This window comes from Fundulus heteroclitus, chromosome 4, assembly GCF_011125445.2.
Source record: "Fundulus heteroclitus isolate FHET01 chromosome 4, MU-UCD_Fhet_4.1, whole genome shotgun sequence".
Classification (NCBI taxonomy): Eukaryota; Metazoa; Chordata; class Actinopteri; order Cyprinodontiformes; family Fundulidae; genus Fundulus; species Fundulus heteroclitus.
In genome coordinates, this window is record NC_046364.1 from 30951088 (window position 1) to 30975838 (window position 24751).

Genomic DNA, 24751 nt, shown 5'->3' on the forward strand with positions numbered 1-24751 from the left:
TGGAGAAAAAAAAGAGTAAAAACTTCAAAGAGCCACCTTCACGTGTATTTTATTGTTTGGTAATGGACACGTCTAACCTGTCAGTTGCTTTATCATTGTTTTCGTTGGTATCAAGTCAATCTTGGATTGAGATCGAGTATAAAAGGCAAATTTGGACTAGTCAGACATGGGCAGAACAATTCTGTAATGAATGTAGTCTTTATAAATTACAGGTTGCGATTGTTTAATCTGCAGTACGCTATTTGTGAAAAAAGAACACTTAGTTTTCAAAAAAGTAAAACTCTCTTCTTGTCTCATTCTTATAAACACATATATGTCTGTCTGTGTAGTATAGTTAGTCGGTTCTTTTCAGTTGTCATAAAAATAATGATATTCCTTAAATGTTGACTGTCAGAAAACAAATTATGGATATCTGAAATTTTATTTTTGATTAGAATAAAAACATAAGTTTTTCAACATCTACAATTAACATCTTAAAACTGTAATTTTAAACTTTTAAGGAATTCTATATATTTTAACCCTTCGCATTTCATACAGATTCTTAAAAGTGGGTTAGATATTTAGCTTCCATCAATTCAATTCTGGACGGCAAAAATCAAAGGAAACGATTATATGCTTCAACTACCTGCCCTACACCTTCTTTCGCCAGCCTCTGTGAGCGTAACCCTCCGCCTGCAGTAGATGTGCTGAGGCTAGAGTAGCCACCATTTTGCATGTCTAGTGTGTTCCTCCCTCCATTGCTAATAGAGACGATTCCAGTTCTTTTCTGGCATCATTACGGCTCGTAAGTAGATTTCGGAAACACCATATTGTCACGGATACGCGGAAGTGTCTCCCGCTTGTACTTTAACGCGACCGCTTTTGATTGTACCCGCGATGTCAACTGTCAGTGAGGCGTTGCATAGGAAGTCGCAGCCCTCAGTGCGCCGGGGTTGTGCCTGTCAGCAGCTAAGTTGCTGGGCTAGGACCGTGCAGCGCTTTTGCTGTCACTCCCGACTCCTAAAAGTCGTAACAACTTAAAACGGCGGTTTCCAGTAACCGTTTACCCGACAGGCAGGCATAGCCGTCGGCCATTTTTTTCGAACGTTTAACGGTCAACGGTTTATTTGACGGAGAAACAAACGAATGTCAGGTGGCTAGCTAACGCTAAGAAGGCCCGAACTGCACCATGTTCAGACCAATCGGTAATTGGAGGCAGGCTAATGGACCCCCCCCCCCAGTCCCGTTTTCCACTCGTCTGACGTTACCCCGTCGGTGCGAGCATCCGTTTAAGTTTACTTTTCCCAGACACGGCGAGGCGCTGGGATGTCACGCCGGCGTCCTGCCCTTCCAGGTCCCCCTCGCATACCAGGATTAGCTCGCCGATAGCTCGGTCCTCACAGGTGTGCGTTAGCCTCTGTAACTTAACACGTTGCTCTGTGCGTCTGGGGACGTGTAAAACATAATTCCACCCCCATAAGTTAACGATGCTTTTTATTTTTTTATTTTATTTACGGGGGTGAGGGGGGGGGGATCCAGGAAGCCATCGGTGGCTTGCCCCAGAGAGCTGACGACGTGGAGCTGGACGGGCTAAAGTTTCAAGGGAGAGTTTCCAGGCGTTGTCGGACTATCGATTTAGTCGACTACCGCCGTGTTCGCTCCTCGGCCAACCCGCAGAGTGGTCCCGTCAAGCCACAGGAGGACGAGGGTGGTGTTGTTGTTGAGGAAGTCAGCTGTAAGGAGGAAGTGAGCTGCCGTGGCGACGCTCGGCAGGTGCAGAGGGGCTCCTCACGAGCGCCTCGGCGTTCACGCGCTCTCCTCACGGACTCAGCTCGCGCGCGCCAACCTGTCCTACAGCGGTCATTTAATCTGGCGTCTTTATGCCAGGGTCTGCAAAATGTAATGCCTTTACTGTACTTTTTATTTTTTTTTCTGTGCCTCATTTTGGGTTCCGGTTTATTTGGTTAAAAAAGAAAGAGAAAAAAAAAAAAAGATGGAGGAACTGCCCATTTTAACGAGGGGACGTTGTGCCTGGCAGCTACACACAATGGTTTTGTTGCTTTCAGGAAGAAAAAAAGAAACAATAGGTGCAGTTAAATCAAAAGCATAACGCAGTTATTTTCTACTAACTACTTATAATTAAAAAAATTACGTTGAAATCATGCGTGTATTGGATGGTTGTATGCAGATTGGAGTAAAACTTCGCCTCCAATAAATAATCTCGTGGAAAATATCGATGAGGCGATTGTGTGTTGTGGTGAGGACAGACGTATGGAGCCAAAATAAAGAAGTCCTCGCTGTGGCCAGTTGACTGTTGGCACCAAACGAGGCCAGAAAAACCTCACGATCCGATTCAGCGGCCGATCCGACAGGAAATCGGGTCGCGCGACGTCCGTGGCGATTGGAGCACGCTGGAAGTGAGCGAGCGGGTGGGCCGTGCATGACTGCGTCCCCCGACTGTCCATGTCGGTCGGACCCACGCATCAGTTTTACAGGAGAGTCGCGAGTCAGACAGGAAATGAGAGAAGGTGGAAAAGTAAAATGCATCATTTGGAAAAATAGCTTAATTTTTTTCCCTCCACAGCATACTTGGCCAATTGTAGGAGCACAAAAGCACCAGGGAGGGGGGATGAAACGGCGATCTTAGGGCAGCATTGGGTTGTGTTTATGAGGTCGGGTTTTCCGGTGTATACGTGAATTCTCGATGTCACTTTTTCCGGCGGTCCGAAGTGGGAAGCTGCAGTCTGAGCCTGTGTCTTTTGAAGGAATCGGATCGGCGTGCTTTGACCTTTTTGTTGGATCCTAAAAGTAGCGTTTGGCTGGTCTACTTTGCTTGCTGTCCACTTTGTCTGGCCAGTGTTCGGCCCCTATGAAAATGATCATGATTCTACCTGTGACGCTCTAATGAAAAGGCTCCCAACTGCTTTATTTACCCTGATGCACCACATTACTGTAGAACTTTAGACCAGGAGTGTTAAACTCATTTCTATATGGGGCCACTTTGGCATCATGAAGTCACTAAAAGGGCCGGTTGCACGTGTATAGACGATACTTTTCATTTCATAATTTCATTCCAGTTCACATAGAAATATAAAAAATGCACAGTAACATAAAAGTAGCACCCTTAGGCCCAGTTTATACAGTTTATCTGCAAAAAAAGTTGATATTGGGGTGAGTTACACTTACGGGAGGCACAGTTTTAGCCACTTTATGCATTTTAAAAGGATATATGCCTCGACTTTGACATGAAGTGCCTTTTTTTTTGGCTCTTGAGGGCCGGATAATTTACCTTGACGGGCCGGATTCGGCCCGCGGGCCTTGAGTTTGACACCTGTGCTTTAGACGGTATGATTTCACCCAGGCTGTCGTTGGTTATGTTGCCTTTAAAACAATGCGTGGCAGCCTAATTGCATTTCAGGTAGACAACACTCCTCAATCCCCTAAAGAAAAAGCCACCAGAGCCTATGGCAACATGCAAAATCCAGAGGCAGGCTCACTGCGGAGGAGAGGTTGGCTCTTACTCACATAGCAGCTGGATCTAGCTTTTTGCCAGTGCCAATATAATTGTGTTAGCGTGCAACTTATCATGCTTGATATAACACGGCTTTGATCTTAGTTAACACAATGTGATTATGAGTTTTGCTAACAATTATAGGAGGACTAAATTACCTTTCCGCTGGACACAAATGACACAGATATGCCGTATTTATCTGTGTGGCGCTTAAACGCCGAATGCTTTTTACAGCGCTGGCGAACCAAAGGTGTCGACAGTGCTATTATTATTCATGTTTTATCTATTGATTTGTTTACATTGCAAACGTAGAGCTGATGGCAAGGCTCTGGTCCCGATTCCCCCTTTTCCCAAGAAAAACAAAACAAAAAAAAAGGACCAAGTTTAACCATCTGCCGAAGCTAATCCTCGACATGTCTCTGCATTTGGTGATTTCATGTAAAAACCATCTGAGTGCAGCTTGATCCCCTTTTATGTTTGCCGTGGGTCGGTGGGTCAACTCGTCTGTCGTAGAAGGGAGTAGAGAGTTGTTTTGTTTGTTGCAGGTCGTCAAACGCTCATCCAGATTGTCTCTACGGTCCTAACGGGAAGAGGCTTTTGTTTGGAACATTTCAGCGACTATAACTATAACTATGGTGATTTTTGCTTTTGAGCCTTTGGTTTGTTCCTGATAATAACCGTGTTGGTGATTCTTTGACCTGATGAGCTGAAATGTTGGTTTGGGTTGTTTTTAAGGCTGAGGTCCGCGTCTGAAAGTGCCCATGTGAGGTATACCTACCGGCTCCCAGCTTCCTGGTTGGCATTTTAGTTTCCTTTAGCGCAAGAAATGCGTCCGCTAAGCTTCATAATGTTTATTCCCCCCTAGATGACCGTTTTAGGAATAAGAAAAGTCTTTTGTCTTTCATATCTTTGTTTTTTCTCTCATGAACTAAACCCCCTGTTTCAGTTTCTAGACATGGCAATTAGAGAAAATGGCAACGAGTTAAAAAAAAAAAAAATAGATGCTGGTTGTTGCAAATGATATTGTTGCCTTACAAATCCACGGTACTGTAATTTAATCAGCTCCCAGCGGTGGCTGGATTTACCTTTTTTGTGTTGATTATAAGCACAGCAAGAGAGGAGCAACCACGATTCACGGCGCCCCAACACTGGGTCCTTTCAGCAGAAGTAATTTAAATGTTGCCGGAGCAGACTGTAGGTCCCCGGCTTTATTAAAGCGTGGCCTTGCCTGCCCACCCTCTCTGTTCCTGTTTGATCAAAGTGAATTCTTAGAATAGCAGCAACCCACCACCTTATTCAACAAAAGACCTCCCCGTTCCCCTCCATACGTTTGCTTTCTATTTCTCCGTCAGTCGATAGCATAACAAAGAGGTTTCTGTGATCAAATCAGCACTTGTTAAGCATTTTCCCTCCTTTGGCTGCTGTTTTTATTAAGTTTTCCAAATCTTTAGGACTCGGTCGTCTCAAAGCTTCAGGAGAATAAAAGCATCGACGTGATCAGGATATATAACGCAGGCCCGGCCATTTTTCCATGTCGGACGTCACACTTTGGTCCACAGGGTGTCAACTTTTTCCCACCGCTCATTCCATGAATGCATCAGTAAATCTAAGCATTAAAAGTGAAATTATTATGCTGTTTAGCAGAACAGCTAAACTACTTAAAGTAGCTGAAGCATTCTGTGTGATGATAGGCAAGCTTTGTCCAGAGCCGTAGTTGTTTGTAGGGCTCTGATTGTATTCAGTGACGGCAGACTTGACGAAAGCAAAGAAACGTTTTGGATCAGTTTTCAATTTTTTTATTGCAAATTGTATCATTTTATGAATAGCGCTGAATATTGTAATAAAAGTGCAAATCCCAAATGTCACCCATATGTGCTGTTAAAGCAAAAACACCAAATCAGCGTCTTGGATTGTAAATTAGGAGCATAATTAGGCTCAAAGGACAGACCCTCAAATCAGGAACTGATCATAAATATACTGTAAACGTATTAATCTGGCGTTTGGTTGTAGGAGGCGTGATTGGCTCATCACATGGCGTATTTCAGCTCTTTGTAAAGTCCTAACCACTGCTGGGCCGTGTTTAATAAAATGACTTAAACCAGCCGTAAACAAGTGCATCTGCTGGTTTTCTACAGGTCTCGTGTTGTTTGTCAGGGGGTGGTTCCTTTTTACCAAACATCCTGTCATTATATTCCCAAAGGTAAAATGCATGTGCGCTAAAGGCAGCGTTGCCCCTCCGTTATGTTGGTGTATTCTTCCTGATAAAAAGCCTCCATGACAAAGGGGGATAAAATTTACATTTGTCTAAGTTCGGGGGCTGCATTAACGAGGCTTTTAGTTTGTCACTGAAAAGTTTGAAACGACAAAAGGGGGGGGGTTGTAAAATTATCTGTGGATACCGGACACTCTGGACCTACTTTGTGGTAATTTTAGATGGATTTGTTCCTCCCATTTTTATTTTCTACCTTAAAATATTTCGTTCTGCATGGTTCATCGTATCTTTTTCCATCCCCCCCCCCCCCCCCCTCCCTCCCAATTTCTGCTTCTTCTGCATCAACTTGACCGATTTCATTATCTGACCTGTTGGAGCGTGAAGGAGGCGGTAAAGAGTTCCCGTCAAACAATATTCCGGCCCTCTGTAAACGTGTAGTTAGAGCCGCCATAGTGAGTCCACAGGTGCTGCCTGCCCATGAATCACAGCTTCACCCCCGTCTTTGATTTTACTCTTACCAGGAGGTGAAATCTTCCCTGCAGTCGTCTCGTTGGGCTTTGTTGACATTTTGAAGAGGGTTTCCACAGCTAGTGATGCGTCAACACTCGCAGATACTTCGTATGAAGTGCATTTATTCTTTGTCCTGCCTTTGCTGTTTTAAAAGATCTGAGCAAACATAAGAACATAATTCTTATGTTTCTAATACAAAAATGTAAAATTGAATATTGGAACAAACTGGTTATACAGTTATTCCCTTTATTGGCTTTTTGTTGCTTTTGGATTTTACTTTTTGTTAATTGAAATGTTTGATATTTTGTCCAAAATCTCTCCTCATAACAAAGGATGTTGTCCTCCATAAATAATTCAAGCGTCTCTTCCCCGTTTACTCCTAGAAGCTTCTCCGTGGAGGGAATTAAGTTTCACTCGGATGTTCTCGTTTGTTTCTGCTCTTCTTCCGCTAAGCAGGACAGTTTTGGACGAAACGTTCATGGTTCCTAAAATCAAGCCTTTAACAGCCTAATAACTGGTTTTATTTATGCAGGAAAAACAGAACCAAACACAAAACTTAAGGCGAAGATGATTATTTGGAAGAAATGTCGTTTGTTCCAAAAATGAAAGTAAATAATTCCAGTTTTTGAGCATTTAACATTCGTTTGGTCGTTGTTTTGCGTAATCTTTGTTTATATAACTCCACTCTTAAAATGTCCAATATGTTAGGTGATTTCTGGGTGTTGGGACTGATTCGATCTTCGGTGTGTCTTCCAGAGAATGCCAGCTCCGATCAGACTGCGGGAGCTGATCCGGACCATCCGGACGGCACGGACCCAGGCAGAGGAGCGAGAGATGATCCAGAAGGAGTGTGCTGCTATCCGCTCGTCTTTCAGAGAGGAAGACAATACATACCGCTGCAGAAACGTGGCGAAGTTACTTTATATGCACATGTTGGGCTACCCGGCCCACTTTGGGCAGGTACGTGTGAGGGCGGCTGAGAGGATCTCGTTTGTTTTCCAGCGAAGACGTTTACAGCGACGATAACCTCTGTGTGTTTTGACCCGCCGTCTTGTTTCCAGCTGGAGTGTCTGAAGCTGATTGCATCCCAGAAGTTCACCGACAAACGGATAGGTTATTTGGGAGCCATGCTGCTTCTGGACGAGAGACAGGACGTTCATTTACTAATGACAAATTGCATTAAAAAGTGAGTCAAACTGAAACTATATACAGCTGCAGAATGTCCCACGTGGAGTTTGGTGATTTAGATACAAGCAGAAATCTGGGGTGGATTACAACTGAAACCCTATTAGAAGTTGCTCTCTATTATAATTGGCTTTTTTGCTTCTTCCTGACTAAATGAAAGTCTTTAAAATGTGGCGCTCTGCACCACGACAGTTCTCTGCTTTCTGTTTCCATGGCTGATGTGCTTCGTTTCCTCCACACCAGTGACTTGAATCACAGCACACAGTACGTCCAAGGCCTGGCTTTGTGCACTTTAGGCTGCATGGGGTCCTCAGAAATGTGTCGCGACCTGGCGGGGGAGGTAGAGAAGCTGCTTAAAACATCCAACTCATACTTGAGGAAAAAGGTGAGCTTGGTTTTGTTTTGTATTTATTAAATGTTGTGCTGGCACTGACGGCGTTGCAGTTAAAACTTAAATGCGATCCGGGACTAGAAATGTTGTTAAAACCGTCTCCCATTTGAATATTTGTCATCAGGCAGCGTTGTGTGCAGTCCATGTCATCAGGAAGGTCCCAGAGCTCATGGAAATGTTCCTTCCAGCCACAAAAAACCTGCTGAGTGAGAAGAACCACGGTAAGTGGAAACTGTTTGTCAGCGGCCAGATGAAGGCTAACTGGGTCCCACAGAAACGCTGAATCCAATGTCCAACCATCCCGGTGCCTTGTTGAGAACATCTGATGTTATTTAATCTTTTTTTTATTAAAGCTGCTGACTTATAAATGTTCTCTGTTGGACAATTGTTTTGGAACTGGAAGATGGCTTGACCATAAAATAGGAAAGTGGTTAATTTGGTTGCTGCAGTCATTTACTCCAGCTATTTTAAATGGCCACAGTTTCCTTTGTAAAGGTTTTGTTGCATCAGTAACTTGACAGAGAGGGGGAAGACGTGCAGTAAACGGTCCAGGATGGGGAATTGAACCCAGTACAGCTGCATTGAATGATCGTTTAAGAATAGGCGTCTTGTAGCTCTCGCTTGACATTTATGCAAACCCGTCCCTTGTGGATGCAAAGGCTGCTTGCTTTCTGCTAAGATGCTGAATCATCGCTGTTGTGTTCAGCTAATTTGGGCTCGCGCTGTAGTATTTTTAAATGTTCCTCAGCGTGAGTTGATGTCAACCCTTGTAGGGCCGCAGCTAACTAATATTTTAGTAATCAAGTAATTAACTTATTAAAAAAATGGGTACATTCTGCAGATTTATTTCTTGTTTTATTGGTAAAATGACTATATGAAAGAGGTAATGCAAGGAAATAAATTATTCAATGCCTTTTTAAGAAAGTGAGCATTGCATTGCTTGTTATGCAGTAAAATAGGGTGCTTTTAGTGTAAACTGGAACATTTGTAGAAAATAATGCGTCTGCAGCTAAAAAACTTCCAACATCAAGCTGTCAACAGCTTAACCCTCCTGCTTTACTCCTGGATGGAGGCCGACGTATCAGAAGTGACACACAGTCCCATCTGAGTGGAAAAGAGCAATCATTACCACAGTTTCTAAAGGCGTTACAACTTTAGACCCATCGTTTCAACATCTACTGTGATGAAAATGGTGAACGGTCTACGGCTGCATGTGGGTCCTCATCTGGATCTCTACCAGTTTGCTTACAGGCTTGCCCAATAGTTAAACAGGACCTAGCAAAGCCTCGAGGAATTTCACAAACCGAGTTTCTCTAATCGTTCCTAGAAGCGCTTCGGCCCTAAAATCTTGTTTTACTTGTTTTTTCTACTTTCTTTTTAGCTGTTCTGGTGCAGCTGCCTCCTCATCTCAAACCGGCCTCCAGCTGATGTGATGTAATCAACTCATGCAGCAGTGATATTTGACCCCTGAGCTGTAGCATCATAGAGATCAAGCCACGCGCTAAATCACCAACTGTGTTTAAAACTCATAAAAATGACTTTTGAAACTGGGTTAATTGTTGAAGCTTCAACACGTTCAACGTTGTCGGCTAGCGACTGTCCCTTAAATCAGTTTTCTTAATGTAGCGCCTGAGGATGAGAGGATAAGAGTGATGATCTTAAAACTGATTTATTGGATTAATTCTTCTGTTCGCCGCTGTGAAGCGTCCCATTACGTTAGAATATCACTGATTAAATTTAAAATGTGGAATTTAATTTAGTAATTCAGTCATAAAGTGAAACTCTCGTAAGGATTTGTTACTTGCAGAGTTATAACTCATTTGGTTGATCATTTTGATGATGCCTTCCAGCTAATGAGAAATAAACTCCGTTTCTCAGAAAAGTTGAATATTGCATAATACCAACAAGTGAGTCTTTACACAGAAACTGTGGCCCACTGAAAAGCGCGTCCTCGTACGGTACAAAATACGTGTAGCCTGAGGTTCTGATGGGTCCAGGAAGCCCGATCTGCATTAATAGTGGCTTTCAGCTCGTCTGCAGTGTTTGTCTGATTCTTTGTGGGGCTCGCTGGCCACAGAAGCGCAGTGATACCCTGGTCATTGACACGTGTACCTTTGGCAGTGTGGACCGGTACCAAGTCCTGCTGGAAAGGCAAATCAGAATTTCCCTAAAGCTTGTCAGCAGAGAATAGCAAGACGTGCTCTAAAATGTCCCAGCGCTGCGCTGACTTCAGACTTGGTAAAAACACAGTGGACCGACACCAGCACATGAGCTCTGAATCAATCAAATAATTAACTTTTCAATGATATTAATTTATTGACATGCAGCTGTTTATTTATGTTAATATTAGTGCTGCGCCGATGCCATTTTTTTATACCGATACCCGATACCTGGCTGTGCAGTATTGGCCGATACCGATACCACCATTCTAGTGCTGGATCTGTGCCCCGTCTGATACTGGTATCGGAACACTAGCTGGCCCACCTGCATGTCTTTACAAAGAATTAACAGCTCCTTTATATTGTTTTTTTTCATGCATGTAATGAATATTTGGCCGTGGCCAAGACTGTGAGGGAGTTCTTTTGCTTCGTCAATTCAGAGATGCACTGATTAACCTTGGGAAATACAGAAATATAATGTTATAGAATAAAATGACAGACTTTCCCGGGTGCAGCCAATAAATCTAGTTAGGATTATAAAACTGGTCACAGCAGCCTGCAGTCAGGATTCATTGCACCTCTTGACGATAATGGCTGCAGTTTCAAAATCCCAATTATTGACGAGCAACTTGGCGGTTAAAGTGACTGCTGTCAAACTCTCCATAAAATCACCTTTCCTCTCTGTCCTCCCAGGTGTTCTGCACACATCTGTTGTCCTCCTCACAGAGATGTGTGAAAGAAGTCCCGATATGCTGTCCCACTTCAGAAAGGTACAGACCGTCTCCAACAAAGGAAATAAAGCAAATTACTTGCACATTTGTCTGAAACTCATGTCACATTTCATTCTCCTTCAGTTGCACATTTTATTTTTATGACTTAAGCTCGGCAGATATGTTAAACCAGATTTATAAAACTCCTAGCCTCTATCTTTAATCTCCTCCCACTGTCTTTTCTTTCCCCCCCTCCTCCGTGTTGTTTCTAAACTGCTGCTGTTTCTGGGCCAGAAGCGCCACGTCTCATGCTCATTGTTCTGAACATTATCTTAAGCTCTCTGAAAGTGAATGATTTTTTTCCAGGTTCCCCTCCCTAACATCTACTTCATATTTTTTCTGTCATTTGTCTTTGTTACAATTCCTGCATTGTGTTAGAATGAGAAGGTAAGAGTACATTCTGATCTCATAGCTGGTGCATGCTGTCAATAGTTCTCACTGCTCACGGTCACCTCACACGTAATCAGAGTTGTGTTCGGTAATGTCATGTTGTGTTTTAAGTTAGAAGTTTGATTTCTTTATATTGTACAGTGATCATTAATATGTCGGTGTTTTTTTTTTTTTTTTTTTAAATCCTCAACAAAACAGTTTTTTGATCCATTCGTCAGAGACATTTCCCACTATTGTTTTTAATGTGCAGCTCGCTTACAATTAGCACGGTTGGTGGATTTCGTTTGATAGCCACAGGGGGCACTAGAAACCAGATTTTCTGTTTTTTAAATTAAGCATAAAAACTTTTTATTTTATTTTTTAGGCCTATATTGGTCCGCAGACATAGCAACGGGACGTCATGTTAGGATGTAGTGTCATAAACGGCCATCTTGTAAAGTGTCCTTGTGTGTTTTTAGCAACATTCAACATTTTTATGTATATGCTATAAGTCTGCTTTGATCATACTAGGCACAGTTACCTACACATGTTAAACTAAAAGGCTTATGTACTTCATTCTGTTTGGTTTTAGGATTATTTTGACTACACAGATCCTAAAAATGACTCGAGAAGCATTTATCTAATTTACTTTCTGAATAGAGTGCCAAACTGCCCAACTAAATGTTTCCTTTCAGGCCAACTTTTCGGGTGTTTTGGAAATCACTAACACGGAAAATGACTTTTTATTTATTTTCCAGTGCTTTAATAAGTACTTCTTTGCACATACATATATTAGGTGTAAAACCCCTTTACCCAAATATTTTGATACTTTCAACACTTAAATTTGGCATTTTTCTTCTTTTCCAATCTGTATCCATTTCTGACCATTTTAATTCCAACCTGCTTCCATTTCGTATCCATGCATTTATTTTGGGCTGGACGATATAGAAATAAAAGCATATCAATAAAATGAAAATCAAATCGATTGATATCCATAATTATCAAAAAATTCTAAGCATATATTTACGTGCACCTCTGGTCATTTTGTTTGTAATGATAAAATAAACTAAATTCACAACTCAACACTTTGTTCAACCAACTTTTTACCAAAGCAGCAAGTTTTTTAAAAAGAAAAAAAGAACTCTGAACTCTTTTAAGGGGGCGGGGCATTGGTGACGGAGCGTTTCCTGGGTCTGCGTTTGTGATTGGTTGGGAGGATGTAGCGGCTGTAGTGTTAACCTATATGATTGGCTAGAATGAAAAAGGAAGGAAAACCGTTCTTCCATTGAACTTTTTAACTTTTGACGCCTTTTCTCCCTATTGCGCCACATGTCAATCGATCGATATATATTCTTATTGAATTATCGTCCGGCCTGATATTTGTTTATTAAATATTATTAGCTTATTTCTATCTGTGATTATTTAGATTCATAATTTATATAAAAAATATAAAGTGCTAATCTCACTTATAATTTAATTCATGGTATACTATGGAAATTTCTATTACTCTCTTGGTTGTGGTTGTTAATGCTTTACGGACAAGTTGTCTGTTTTATTATTTGACCCCTGATCAACCTAAAATAAGTCAGTGTGACACCCTGCTGCTAGATGTATTCAGTATTGGAGTCTCAACGCTACACGTCCTTTAAGAGGACTTTGAGTGTAGAGAGTTAGTTTTAAAATGTTTGTTTTTCCAGGTGGGTACAAATGTTGAATTGCCCCCCCCCCCCCACCCCCTTTAATTTACACCATTACAACACAGATTTATTTTTTTTTTACCCAAATGATTTAATTTAGTTGCTCCACCATAGTTAAATTCCAACACCTTTTCTCTCCCCACATTTGAATTGCTGTCACTTTTATTATTAATAAGTTAGTTCATGCACACTGTTCAGGTATTCATTTTGGATCCGCGCGTAATGTTGTGACATCTTTTATTTTTTTTTTTCCCTTTTGGCATTTTGTTTATAGCTGGTTCCACAGTTGGTGAGAATCCTGAAGAACCTAATAATGTCCGGATACTCTCCTGAGCACGACGTTTCAGGCATAAGTGACCCCTTCCTGCAGGTGAATACTCATTATTAAAACCGCATCCAACCACAAATGTGGATTTGAATTTTTAGTTATGTTTGTTTCAATAGCTGTAATTAGAGATTAGTTCTTGGCTCAGCTGTGTTTGATTTATAATGACAGAAAATTCTATATTTTAACATTTTTATCACTTTTTTAATTAGGAGTTTAAGATCCAGAGCAGTTATAGCATACAGTTATAAAACATGAATAAAAATAAATATGTTGCCTGTATAGTTTATCCTCCTTATGAAGCTCTGTGAACTGGATTACGGCTATTAATGGGTGTAATTTATTCCTTAGGTGCGGATATTGAGACTACTGAGAATTTTAGGCAAAAATGACGACGACTCCAGTGAAGCAATGAACGACATTCTTGCACAGGTTAGAATAAAAAGTATTAAAACAGGTTGTTTTTTTTCTTTGTTTTCTTTGTTAACGCCGTGTCTAAAGTATGGCTCACCACTGATTGTTTTACAGGTTGCAACAAACACAGAGACGAGTAAAAATGTAGGTAATGCAATCCTGTATGAGACTGTACTGACCATAATGGACATCAAGTCTGAAAGTGGACTGAGGGTGAGCTGTTGTTGCTTTTAAAAGGCAATCCTCAAAAATCAACATTTTTTTTTCCTGCTTTTCTTCTTAAATGCTTTTTTTTTTTTTTTTTCTTGCAGGTTTTGGCCATTAATATACTTGGTCGCTTCCTACTTAACAATGACAAAAATATAAGGTAATTAGTTCACTAACCACACCTGATCAGTCAGTAGTTGATTAAGTAAAGATGATGTTGAATCTCAGTTATTCTCGTTAATTAAAACCTCTTTGTTCCAGATATGTGGCGTTGACGTCTCTACTAAAGACCGTACAGACGGACCACAATGCAGTGCAGCGGCATCGGAGCACCATCGTGGATTGTTTAAAGGACCTGGACGTCTCCATTAAGAGGTCATTCACTACTTGGACTTCGGTTTCTCTCGTCTCCCCCGCGTCCTCTTTTTCTAACGTGACACTTTTGTTTCCGCGCAGACGCGCCATGGAGCTGAGTTTCGCCCTCGTGAACGGCAACAACATCAGAGGCATGATGAAGGAGCTGCTCTACTTCCTGGACTCCTGCGACCCCGAGTTCAAGGCCGACTGCGCGTCTGGAGTGTTTCTAGCTGCTGAGAAGTATGGCCATAAGTTTAAAAATGATTTTAAGATCTCTGGATGATGTAGTTTCAGGCTTTTCATTTTAAAACATGACAGAATGCAGTCCCTGTACCTTACGCCATCTGTGATTGCAGTTTTTAAAAATCTGCAATGCTGTATGATGAGAAAAAGAGTGATCCATCGTCTGACAGACTATGCTGATAGCTCTTGTTTTCTGACGGCATTTTGTCTCCTTCCTTTATCCAGTGTTGGATGACTTTGGTTTGTAAAATCCTTGCTTTTTTTAAATTTTTTAATTTTATTTTGCAGGTATGCTCCTTCGAAAAGATGGCACATAGACACCATCATGCGAGTACTGACAACCGTACGTATGCAGCAGAAGCTCCACTGGCACAAGTAATGCCCATGATAGTGCAAACAGGCTGGTTTGAGTTTCTCTCCGCATCTCTTTGTGGTTTTAGGCTGGAAGCTACGTGCGAGACGACTCCGTTCCCAACCTGATCCAGCTCATCACAAACAGCGTGGAGATGCACGCGTATACGGTTCAGAGACTTTACAAAGCGTTGCTGGACGACATTTCCCAGGTCAGAGGAGCTCCGGGGTTTGATCTGTGACGGAGCTTAAACCATCGACCGGATGCATTTCTAACCACGTTAAGAATCCACGACCAATTCTGTTGCCATTTCTGTCCGTCTTCCAGCAACCTCTGGTGCAGGTTGCGTCGTGGTGCATAGGAGAGTATGGAGACCTTCTGGTGTCGGGACAGTGTGAGGAAGAGGAGCCCATCCAGGTATAACGGGGAGGAATCCTTCCCAAGCGTCAGACTCAAACTAAACAGGTGAACAATGGGGTTTTCTTCTACTTTGTGAATGAAGGTGACTGAGGACGAAGTTCTGGACGTGTTGGAAGGTCTTCTGGTGTCCAATCTGTCCACGCCCGTCACCCGGGGTTATTCCCTCACTGCTATCATGAAGCTATCTACTCGTTTCAGCAGTGTAAAGTGAGTTGGTTTCCTCCTGGTTTTTCTGCCTTTGATTTCTTTACATGACCATTTTCTACAGCTGTTTATAAAACTATTGAATATTATATATGAAAAAAACAAACTACAAATGAGCAGACAGGATTATGGCGAGAATACTGCATGTGTATGTTAGTTTCACAATCTTTCACAGAAACTAACATAAGTTTCCAGATAAAACTTCTAGATTGGTGCTTTCCACTACAGAATGAAAAAAATAAAAATAGGGATTTACTATTCCTCAAAGTTTTGAGCCGATAAAGTTGCTAAGACAGATTTGTCTCCTGTTTTTCCTCTTCTCACTTTGGAGTTAACTGATGGTGTTTAATTAAGCGGTGCTTTAACTCAATTTGACTACGGTATATTTATCTTGTGCTGGTGTTTGCTTTCTTATTTGTAACCTTCTTCTTTTATTATTGTTTATTTAAAAAAAAAATTTAGCCGAATCAAAAAGGTGGTTTCAATATATGGGAGCAGCATTGACGTGGAGCTTCAGCAGCGAGCCGTGGAGTACAACGCACTTTTCAAGAAATATGACCACATGAGGTGAAACTTCCTAACTTTTATCAAAAACATCTACAAAACATCCATATTCAGGGATTCCGCAAATTTGACTTTATTCATCTTAAGTTACAGGTTTCAAATCTTAGAGACGGGCAGATTTTCCTTACTAGCTCTTAAATTATGTTGCAAATTTGCTCCTTCATTCATTCGTTTGCTTTGTGCTTTATAGCTTTGGTTTAAGATTGTATGTTTAGCTACTTAAAATCTAATCTACAAAAGTGTAGATTTGAAATAGTTTAGTTGAGAATGAATCTTTTTACAATAGTCTTGCAACATTTATATGTGTTTATCATACTAATTATGAAGTTTATCATATACTGAAGGAAAGCCCGATGAGAAAAATGCATAAATAATCTAAATTCATCTGTTGCTCTTCCCTTTTTTCTTTTTTCTTTTTTTTTTTGTTAATAGGCCAGCTCTTCTTGAACGTATGCCCATTATGGAGAAATCAGCTTCTAATGGTCCCACAGAAATCGTCCAGACAAATGGGGAGGCTGAGCCCTCTGCGGTGGAGTCAAAACATCCACCGCCTGTTACCCAACCTACCAACCAAGTGAGAACCATTTTAAACACTGTATTTATCGGTAATAAGCAACTTCAGCACTAATAACCTTTGACTTTAAGGTGTTCTGAACAAAGTTTTCCCCTGAAATTGTTTTGGTTTGGCTCTTTATAGTGTGATTACTTGTTTATATAGTGATCGCCTGTTTAACCAAGTTGGCGTGTTGCCTTTTCTCTGCAGGCTAATGACTTGTTAGACTTGTTGGGCGGTAATGACGTGGTGCCAGTAATCCAGACCACGATGCCCACAAAGCCCGCCTCAGCCGGAGGAGAGCTGCTCGACCTGCTGGGAGACCTCTCACTAAGCGGTACGACGCTCACCTTAAAGCGCCGCCTTAATCTGTTAAAAGGACAATCAGCGACTCAGGATAAACCTTTGTTTTATCATCAGTGTGAACTTGATCTCTGAACTTTTCCAGCTCTGATTTGCTTCCCATGTCTCACTCCTCTGTAGTCTGTAACTCATTTAGTCTGTGCTACAATAAATGCTGTAGTGGACGCTGTGTTTGTACTGATCAACTCAGGCAGCGGTTGAAATCACTTTCTGATTTCAAATGATGCGATATTTTCTAAACATCTAGAAAGCCAGACCTGACCTTGCTGCTGTTTCGTCCTTCTCCTCATAAACCCTGACGTCTCTTTCACAGGTGGTCCAGCGCCGGCGCCCGCTCCCTCAGTGCCCGCTTCCCAGCCGCCTTTCCTGCTGGACGGGCTCTCTTCACAACCCCTGTTCAATGACATCGCTGCTGCAGGTATGAGAGAGCTCCTTCCTCAGGCTTTAAATATGCTGTAGTTTATAAAGAAATCTCTGTGGAATAAGTAGTTTTTTTTGTGGGAATTTATTATAACGCCATTTTTTTTTTCATTGAATCTTGGGTTTAGGTATTCCCCCCATGACGGCATACAGCAAGAACGGTCTAAAGATAGACTTCACGTTTGAGCGAGCTAACCCGAACCCAAACATCGCCGTCATCACCATCCACGCCACCAACTCCACAGAGGCGGAAATGACCGACTTTGTTTTTCAGGCTGCAGTACCAAAGGTAGGCAGCCATTTATAACTGACAATAATCAGCTGAGTCAGCGTAGGGCTCGCACTAATTGACTTAATTAATCAATTAATGAGTTTTCCTGTAGCCGTTTTACTCAAGTTTGTATTTTAACAGCCAAATTTGATATTTATAGTGGGCCATACAAGATATCGCAGGATTGAAATGGTATGCATACGACTCTGATTTTATACCAAACCAATTAGATTCACGATTTAAAATTTGGACTTCTAAAGGGTTAAAAACTATAAATGATCTAATTAAGGATGGTAAAGTAATTGCATTTGAGACACTGAAACATAAATATAATTTAGAAAAGCAGGATTTCTACCGCTACTTACAAATACGACATTACATAGAAACAAAGGTTGATTTAACATCGGATGTTAATGTATACTTACTGAAATTATTTAAAAATGCATACACAGGGGATGGAAACAAGAAATTAATTTCTTTTTTGTACAAATTTTTGACAAGTCATGTGTCGTTCTCAACTGGGACTGTTAAGGCACTATGGGAGAAAGAAGCAGGAATAAACATAACAGAAGAAGAATGGACTCTGATCTGGAAGCATCAGTGGAAATGTACGTCTTCACAGAGATGGAGAGAGTTTGGATGGAAAACACTGATAAGATACTTTATTACCCCATATCAAAAATCACACTATGATGGAAATCCTCCTGTTTGCTGGAGAAAATGTGGAAACCTGCAAGCAAACCATTTTCACATTATGTGGGACTGCTCGGTAGTTAAACAATATTGGAAAGACATCCACAAAACACTACAGGAGATATTTAAATGTATAATTCCCTTTGATATGAAAACTATTTTCTTTGGAAACATACCACAAGGTTGGACGAAAAATGATAAATCTCTTTTGAGCATGTTGTTAGTTGCTAGTAAGAAGGGTATAACCAAAAAATGGTTATCACAGGAGGTACCACATCTGTCAACATGGTGGGACATAATGTTGGATATTTATAAAATGGAAGAGATGACAGCAGCTATAAATAACAGACAGGGATGGTTCATGTCATGCTGGGAAAAATGGATTGATTATACAAACTTAAAAAGGCCCGATTTCATTCTGAAAATGTGAATATGTGAGATAATGGCAATGGTCACTCCCTTCTGTTCCCTTATGTGTGTGTGTTTTTTTTTTTTTTTTTGTTTCTGTTTGCTCTCTTTTCTTTCAACAATGGGAAACATGTTAAGATGTCTAAATACTAATGATATATGTACTTCTCTGTACATGTAAAAAATACCCATTTGTATAAATTTGTTGAAAAACTCAAAATAAAGAATTAAAAAAAAAAAAAAAAAAAATATAGTGGGCCATACATTTTTTTGATATAATACCTGGATTATGCAAAATACAGGTATTTAGCAGCCAACCCCAGCATGACAAAACTAAATGAAATTAAGGTATTATTTTCGTGTTTAAAAATAAAAAGCATGAATATGTAGCACATAGTGAATATCCGCACTAATAGGACTGAAGTGGAAATGAACAGAATGGGTCTAATTTCAGTCATGGGTGCAACTTCAGTAGGAAAACTATCACTTTCTTTAAAACTATTTTTAAGAAGGAAAAGTGGAAAGTGTAACATTTCCGTGTAAAATAATCGTGCATGAGTCCTAGCTGGAGTATTAGCTGTCCATAGGGCTCTTGCAGGCTAATGTGCTAAAAACTGGACGGAGTACAGGTACCACTGGTACTTTGTAATTCTCTGTACAACTTTATTTCTCCCCAGGCTTACACGTCTGGTCTTTGCATAATAAACCATCCAACCTAAAGCATGTAGAACAAGAGCAGGTGGTTTTTCATAGACGGCACAATATTGCCTGTATGTCTGACACACATGAACACGCAGACGCAGTCCACCAGTCAGACCGCCCTGTGGAGGGGGCAGGGTCCGGATGTTTTCTGCTGACTCATTAGTGTCTGATGCTCATTCGTCACTCGACGCTTTGTGTTAAGTTGTGTTTTGGCTAAAGATTTTAATTTAATGGATTATTAAATGTCAAATTCACCAATTATGTGCAGCCCCCATGTCAGAAATGTAGGACTTTTGCCTTGAGTCTTTGCTATAATCCTAGAACTGTTGGATGCAGCATAAAAAAACAGCAGCTGATCAATTTAGACCATGATCATGCATTAATGGCTTCATCTTGGTTTGTGTTAGACTTTCCAGCTGCAGCTCCTTTCCCCCAGCAGCAACGTCGTCCCAGCACTCAACCAGGGGACCGTAACACAGGTCATCAGAGTCCTCAACCAACAGAAGGTGACTTTCTCTCCAAATATCTTCTTTATTCTTGATAGAAACACACATTGTATGATTTACAAAGAGTCCCGTTTTGTTTTTACAACCAAAACCTTGAAATTTCAGCAACAACTACGAATGAGGATCAAACTAACCTACACCCACAAAGGCTCCGCTGTGCAGGACCTGGCAGAGGTTAATAACTTCCCCCCCCAGTCGTGGCAGTGATGACCCTCTCCTGCTGCCTCTGCAAAGCGCCCCCCCCCCCCATCAAGGGAACTATGAAAACGATTGTTTTTGTTTGTTTTCCTGTCCCTTTCACCTCCCGCCCTTCTTCCAACGGATCCCCCTGTGACGTCGCTGCAGGCCGCTGCCCTCGAGTTGCATGGGAAGCAGCGGAGCATCAACCACTGGAGAATAGGAACAGATGTTACGAAGACCCTGCTGGCATTACATGGATAATGGGGGGGTGGGGGGGGGGCATATCAATCATCAAACTTTCCCCTTTCACTCTTAATTGATCTCTTTGCTTAGTAAGCTGATGTATTCCCTCCCCCCCCTCCTACACCCCTTCCTCCCAGACGGATTAGTGTACGCCATCCACCGTGGCACACTCTGTCTCTGAAGTAGAGAAAAAGTGTCGCCCCCCCTTTGGGCTCCATATAATCTTAGTTTTCATCCTAAATGCAGTTTGAGGCACTTGATCGTTAGGATTGGCTCCGCTTTCACATCGTTTTCCCCACATGAACCATCATTCCTACGACGGCAGCAGGAAAAAACTTAGAAACAGTCCTAAACGTGTTTTTTCTTTTTCTTTTTTTCTCCACACTGTCAACAATATAACTTCAGAGTTGTATTCATTCTGAATTATATTAATTTGCTAAATGCATGTGTGCCGGGGTCACAATCACATCTGGACTCCGGCTCCAGCGCGTTAGACCACTTCCTCTGACTTGGCGGCCGGCTTCAGATCGTTCGCCCTCCTTTAACACCTCGTCTGTAGGGAAAGCGACCGATGGCTTGTAGGTCTGTGTAAAACGGTTAGCCTGTAACGTATTACGGTGAATACGTTACAGGCTCTGAAGCTTATCCGAGAAACAAATTGCACTTGTGTTAGAGAGAGATGTGCGTTTTTAAACCTTCCCCTGCATCCGTGTCGTCCGTCTAGGCTGCAAAACGGCTTCTGTTCGTGATTTGTTTAAGCGGGTGGGACACGGTCGGCCCGCTCACACATGTACATGAAGCTTGTCATGAAGGTAGTAACTTGCACTGAATGCTCTCCTTTCACCCCCCCCCCCCCCCCCCCATCTTAATTCTTCTTTCCATGTCTTCTATGTCGGGGATGCTCTTGTTATCGGCGCTGTTTTTTTTTTTTTTTTTTTTTTTTTTTTTTTTTTTTGTGAGAGGATGTTTCATTTGATTTAATTTATGCCTGATATCAAAGTGATGTGCCTTTCTGACTTAGCTAGATTTAAACAGAAGCCCCTGAAGCCCCTCGGTTCGTTTAACATGACAACGCTCTCTCTCTCTCTCTCCGCGGGACCTGATGGATTTAAATCTGCGTCGCTTCATTGACGAGAACTAAAATACCACTAATCCGCCCCGCGACGCCGGACCACGATTAGGCAAATTTTGTAAATTATAGTAAAATACTTCAGATGATTTCTAGATTTTTTAAAAATGAGATAATATAATCAAAGCAAAGTAAATGGCAGCTAATGTATGTAGGCTTTGACAAGCAGGCTTCCCCCCCCAGAGCTCCCGTCTATCGGCAGAAACAGAGTTATTAGCGGAAAAGCTAGCGAGACGGTTTGGTTTTCATCTTTAAAAGCTCCCCTCACACCCCCGCCGTCGGGGACAGTAACCTTAATACCTCACGCCGTTTTTTTTTTCTGTTGAGCGTTTAGCGGCAGGCGAAGGGGAGCGTCTGCATGAAGAAAGCTTAAAATCTCATCGCTTAACTCCACCCACCGCCTCGCTGCGCCGTCCATGTTCAGCCAGGATGTGCGACTCCTCTCACTACGCCTCACTATCTTTTTAACGTCTGTGACCAAATCAGAGATCTGCTATTAGCTTTGGAAATATTTTTTGAGCTCATGATATGTGTGTATATGGAGAAATGTTTTGGGTTGAACCTTCTGTGTGTTGATGAATCCTATATTGGCTTTTTTTTCTTTTCTTTTCCTGTACATACTGAGGGCTTTTACTATTGTTTGTCTAATATACTATCTTTCATCCTTTATTTTAGATATCATTTTCTAAACAAATTCCAATTACTCACAATGTACATTATCTAAATAGAGCTAGTCGGCATCGGTCTAATGAGACTCCTCTGTATCATCACTCATTCACTGTAAAAGATTTATGATCTGCTGCCTGTACATTGTATATAGTTGTAAAACAAAAACGCTGATCAGATTAAATAAAATCCACATAAAAGATTAGTTGGAAAGTATAATTGTATGCATATATGTACAAAAGTAATCTTAAAGGGGGTGCAATGGAGCTTCGTTTGATTTACTATAGAGTCACGTTGCAGTCACGACGGGATGTCGCCAGGGGAATGGTGGGCGGGGCTTCTCTGGATGGTGGGTCTATAACGTGCATGCCCTCTGAATGATGCACTGTACTACTGAGGAGCAGCGACGTGACTTTTGCTCCCCCCCCAAACCCCCCCGCCCCTCAAACACCTCATGCAGCCATTGGCCTCCTGCAGCGCGGCTCTCCTGCCAAGGTGCATCTCGTTCACTTGGCCTTACGAGCACTCTTGATCTTCTCTTCAACCTACTGTTTGTTTGCCCACTTAGTTTTTTTTTTTTGGTTTAGGTGTGTTCTCCCTCGCACAATCAAAATAAGAAAGGACTTTTTTATAGAAGTCCCCTTATGGCCAGTTGGTTTGCTTTTAACCTGCATGGTTCAACTTGTCATTTAAGACCTAGAAACGATTCTGTAAAATCGATGTGAAAGCTCAACATTTTTGTAAAGTAAATCGATACGGTGTTCGGTTTTTCTTTTTTAGAGCTTTTTTTTTTTTTTTTTTTACAGTTTTATTTAACCTGCTTCTGTTTAATTGAGGCACACCAGATGAAGCATGTGCTGCAAGGTAGTGACCACAAGGGGGAGCTGTGCAAAATGAAAGGCTGGCAGGGTGAGAAAGGACGTTTCCTACACGTATTCCTGAATGTGTGTGTGTGTGTGTGTGTGTGTGTGTGTGTGTGTGTGTGTGTGTGGTCCTAATCAAACTATGTACCCTTGTTAATCACATCCGATCAGTTCTTTCTACGAAGCTGTTGACATTTTCCAAATGGAAGTGAGCCCAACATTGTTGCTTTGGACACTAAAACCGATGAGGAAGGAAACACCTGCTGTCAGGTGTGTGTGTGTGTGTGTGTGTGTGATGTTAGGGGGAGTGTGATGGTGCGCTGTCTAGTCTTTTATCTGCATAGGACGTCGTTCTTTTGGCTGCGATCTCAGCTTCTGAGCTTGCATGTGAAGAACTGTAAATAGGGTCGTTTCTACTCTCCACGTGAAACCTCTTCTTTTTTTTTTTTGCAAAATGCAAGAAAAGTAAAATCGTTTTTCCAAACCTGCCGCGCTCCCGTGACGGGGGCAGCACGAACGTGCAATTAGAAATCCTTCATGAAGAGCTTATGACATGGTTACTGTTATTTTCTTTTTGTGTGTGTGTGTGTGCGCTTCATTTTAAGGGCAAAGAAAATGCAAATCCACCAATCGTCCAATCCTTTGGATGTAGTTGCGTGTGTGTGTGTGTGTGTGTGTTTTTTTTTCTTTCGCTGGGATGAAGTCATTTTGTAAAGGGCTTGGAAGAGCATCCAAAAGACCACGCTGGTCCTTGTCTGTCTGTTTTTAAAAAGAGAGGAGGGGAGAAACTGCGTTTACTTTACTTTGAAAACATGATCTGTAGCTCCTTCCCTCATCGAAGACCTGCCCAAACCGAAGACATCTAAAAAAACAAAAAAAAAAACAAGCACCTGTTTTATTTTATCCTTTGGTTGTTGGGGAGGGGAGAGGCGTGAGATTCACCATTTCTGGTCAACTGGTTTCCAGGTCCATGGCTTCAAGGGGAGTGTGAATGTCAGACTGAAAATATGAAATGATCTTTAAAGATGAGAAGTTGTAAACTATTAAATGGATTATTTTCAATTTATGCTGTGTATTCTTGTCTTTTGGGTTGGAGATGATGATCAAGCGAATAATAAAAAAGTGGAATAAAAAATCAAGTTGAAGTATGGACATTTGTGCCGTGTGTCTGCTCTGCTGAACAAGAGTTGGGTTTTTTGTATAACCCCGGCATGATAGTTCAGTCAATTTATTTATAAATGCACTTAGGGAACGTTTATACTAAGAGTTTTTTGCTCCTGGTTGATCCATGCAAATGCATGAACTGCACCGATCAGCTGTTTGTGTTTTTATCCAGTTGTGCACAAGGTGCTATACAGACATTAAGTCAGTGTTTTATGTTTAAAGGTTCCAGTCTAAAGCTGTTCGATTCCAGCTATGTTCAAACTGCAGAAACCCCCCAGTGTTTATTTAAAAATTCAACCGTCTTCTACCAAATCTTTAAGCTTGTTTCAAGGTGGAGCGCCAACAGTGGAGAGAAGAACTCCAGCAGAACCAGACCGAGGAAGGGCGGCCATATGTCTGCACCAAATGGAAGGAGATTATTTTGGTCAAAATAACACATGCAGAGGAGGCGTGAGTGGAGATCAGTAATGGGAGGGATGTCTACCAGCAGACCATGTCTACCAGCAGAGAAACAGGGATGGGTCATCTCAGCCAGCCGGGTCCAAAGAACAAGCTTAGTTTTTCAGGCAGACAAAGGATCTGCACTCTAAGAAAAGCACCAGAGTCTGTTTCTGAAGTTCCCATTAGTCTGCACAGTTTCCCCTAAGTTACGCTATCTCCATGATCACGGATCAGTAAAATGATGAGTAACTTTTCCTCAGAGTTACAATCTGAAATGGGT

The 24751-nt window shown here is 41.6% G+C and overlaps 1 protein-coding gene across 3 annotated transcripts; it reads left to right on the forward strand.

Annotated features, from left to right (window-relative positions):
- The first annotated feature begins 664 nt into the window (after window positions 1-664).
- Window positions 665-23987, forward strand: ap1g1 (adaptor related protein complex 1 subunit gamma 1). Of its 3 annotated transcripts, XR_004930934.1 has the most exons (25): window positions 665-784; window positions 6969-7172; window positions 7274-7398; window positions 7641-7782; window positions 7913-8009; window positions 10641-10717; window positions 11096-11104; window positions 13058-13153; window positions 13460-13540; window positions 13637-13735; window positions 13834-13889; window positions 13991-14104; window positions 14186-14326; window positions 14618-14672; window positions 14770-14892; window positions 15009-15098; window positions 15184-15308; window positions 15768-15872; window positions 16302-16443; window positions 16633-16759; window positions 17099-17203; window positions 17334-17494; window positions 19687-19785; window positions 19891-22991; window positions 23137-23987. XR_004930934.1 is itself a non-coding variant. In XM_012882427.3 (24 exons), the coding sequence occupies exons 2-24, from the start codon at window positions 6972-6974 to the stop codon at window positions 19990-19992; spliced, it is 2472 nt and encodes an 823-aa protein (XP_012737881.2). In that variant the 5' UTR covers window positions 665-784; window positions 6969-6971; the 3' UTR covers window positions 19993-23987. The 3 variants fall into 3 exon arrangements, 2 of the variants coding, with proteins under 2 accessions (XP_012737881.2, XP_012737884.2); XM_012882427.3 differs by having other exon boundaries at window positions 19891-23987; XM_012882430.3 differs by lacking the exon at window positions 11096-11104 and having other exon boundaries at window positions 19891-23987.
- The last annotated feature ends 764 nt before the right edge of the window (window positions 23988-24751 follow it).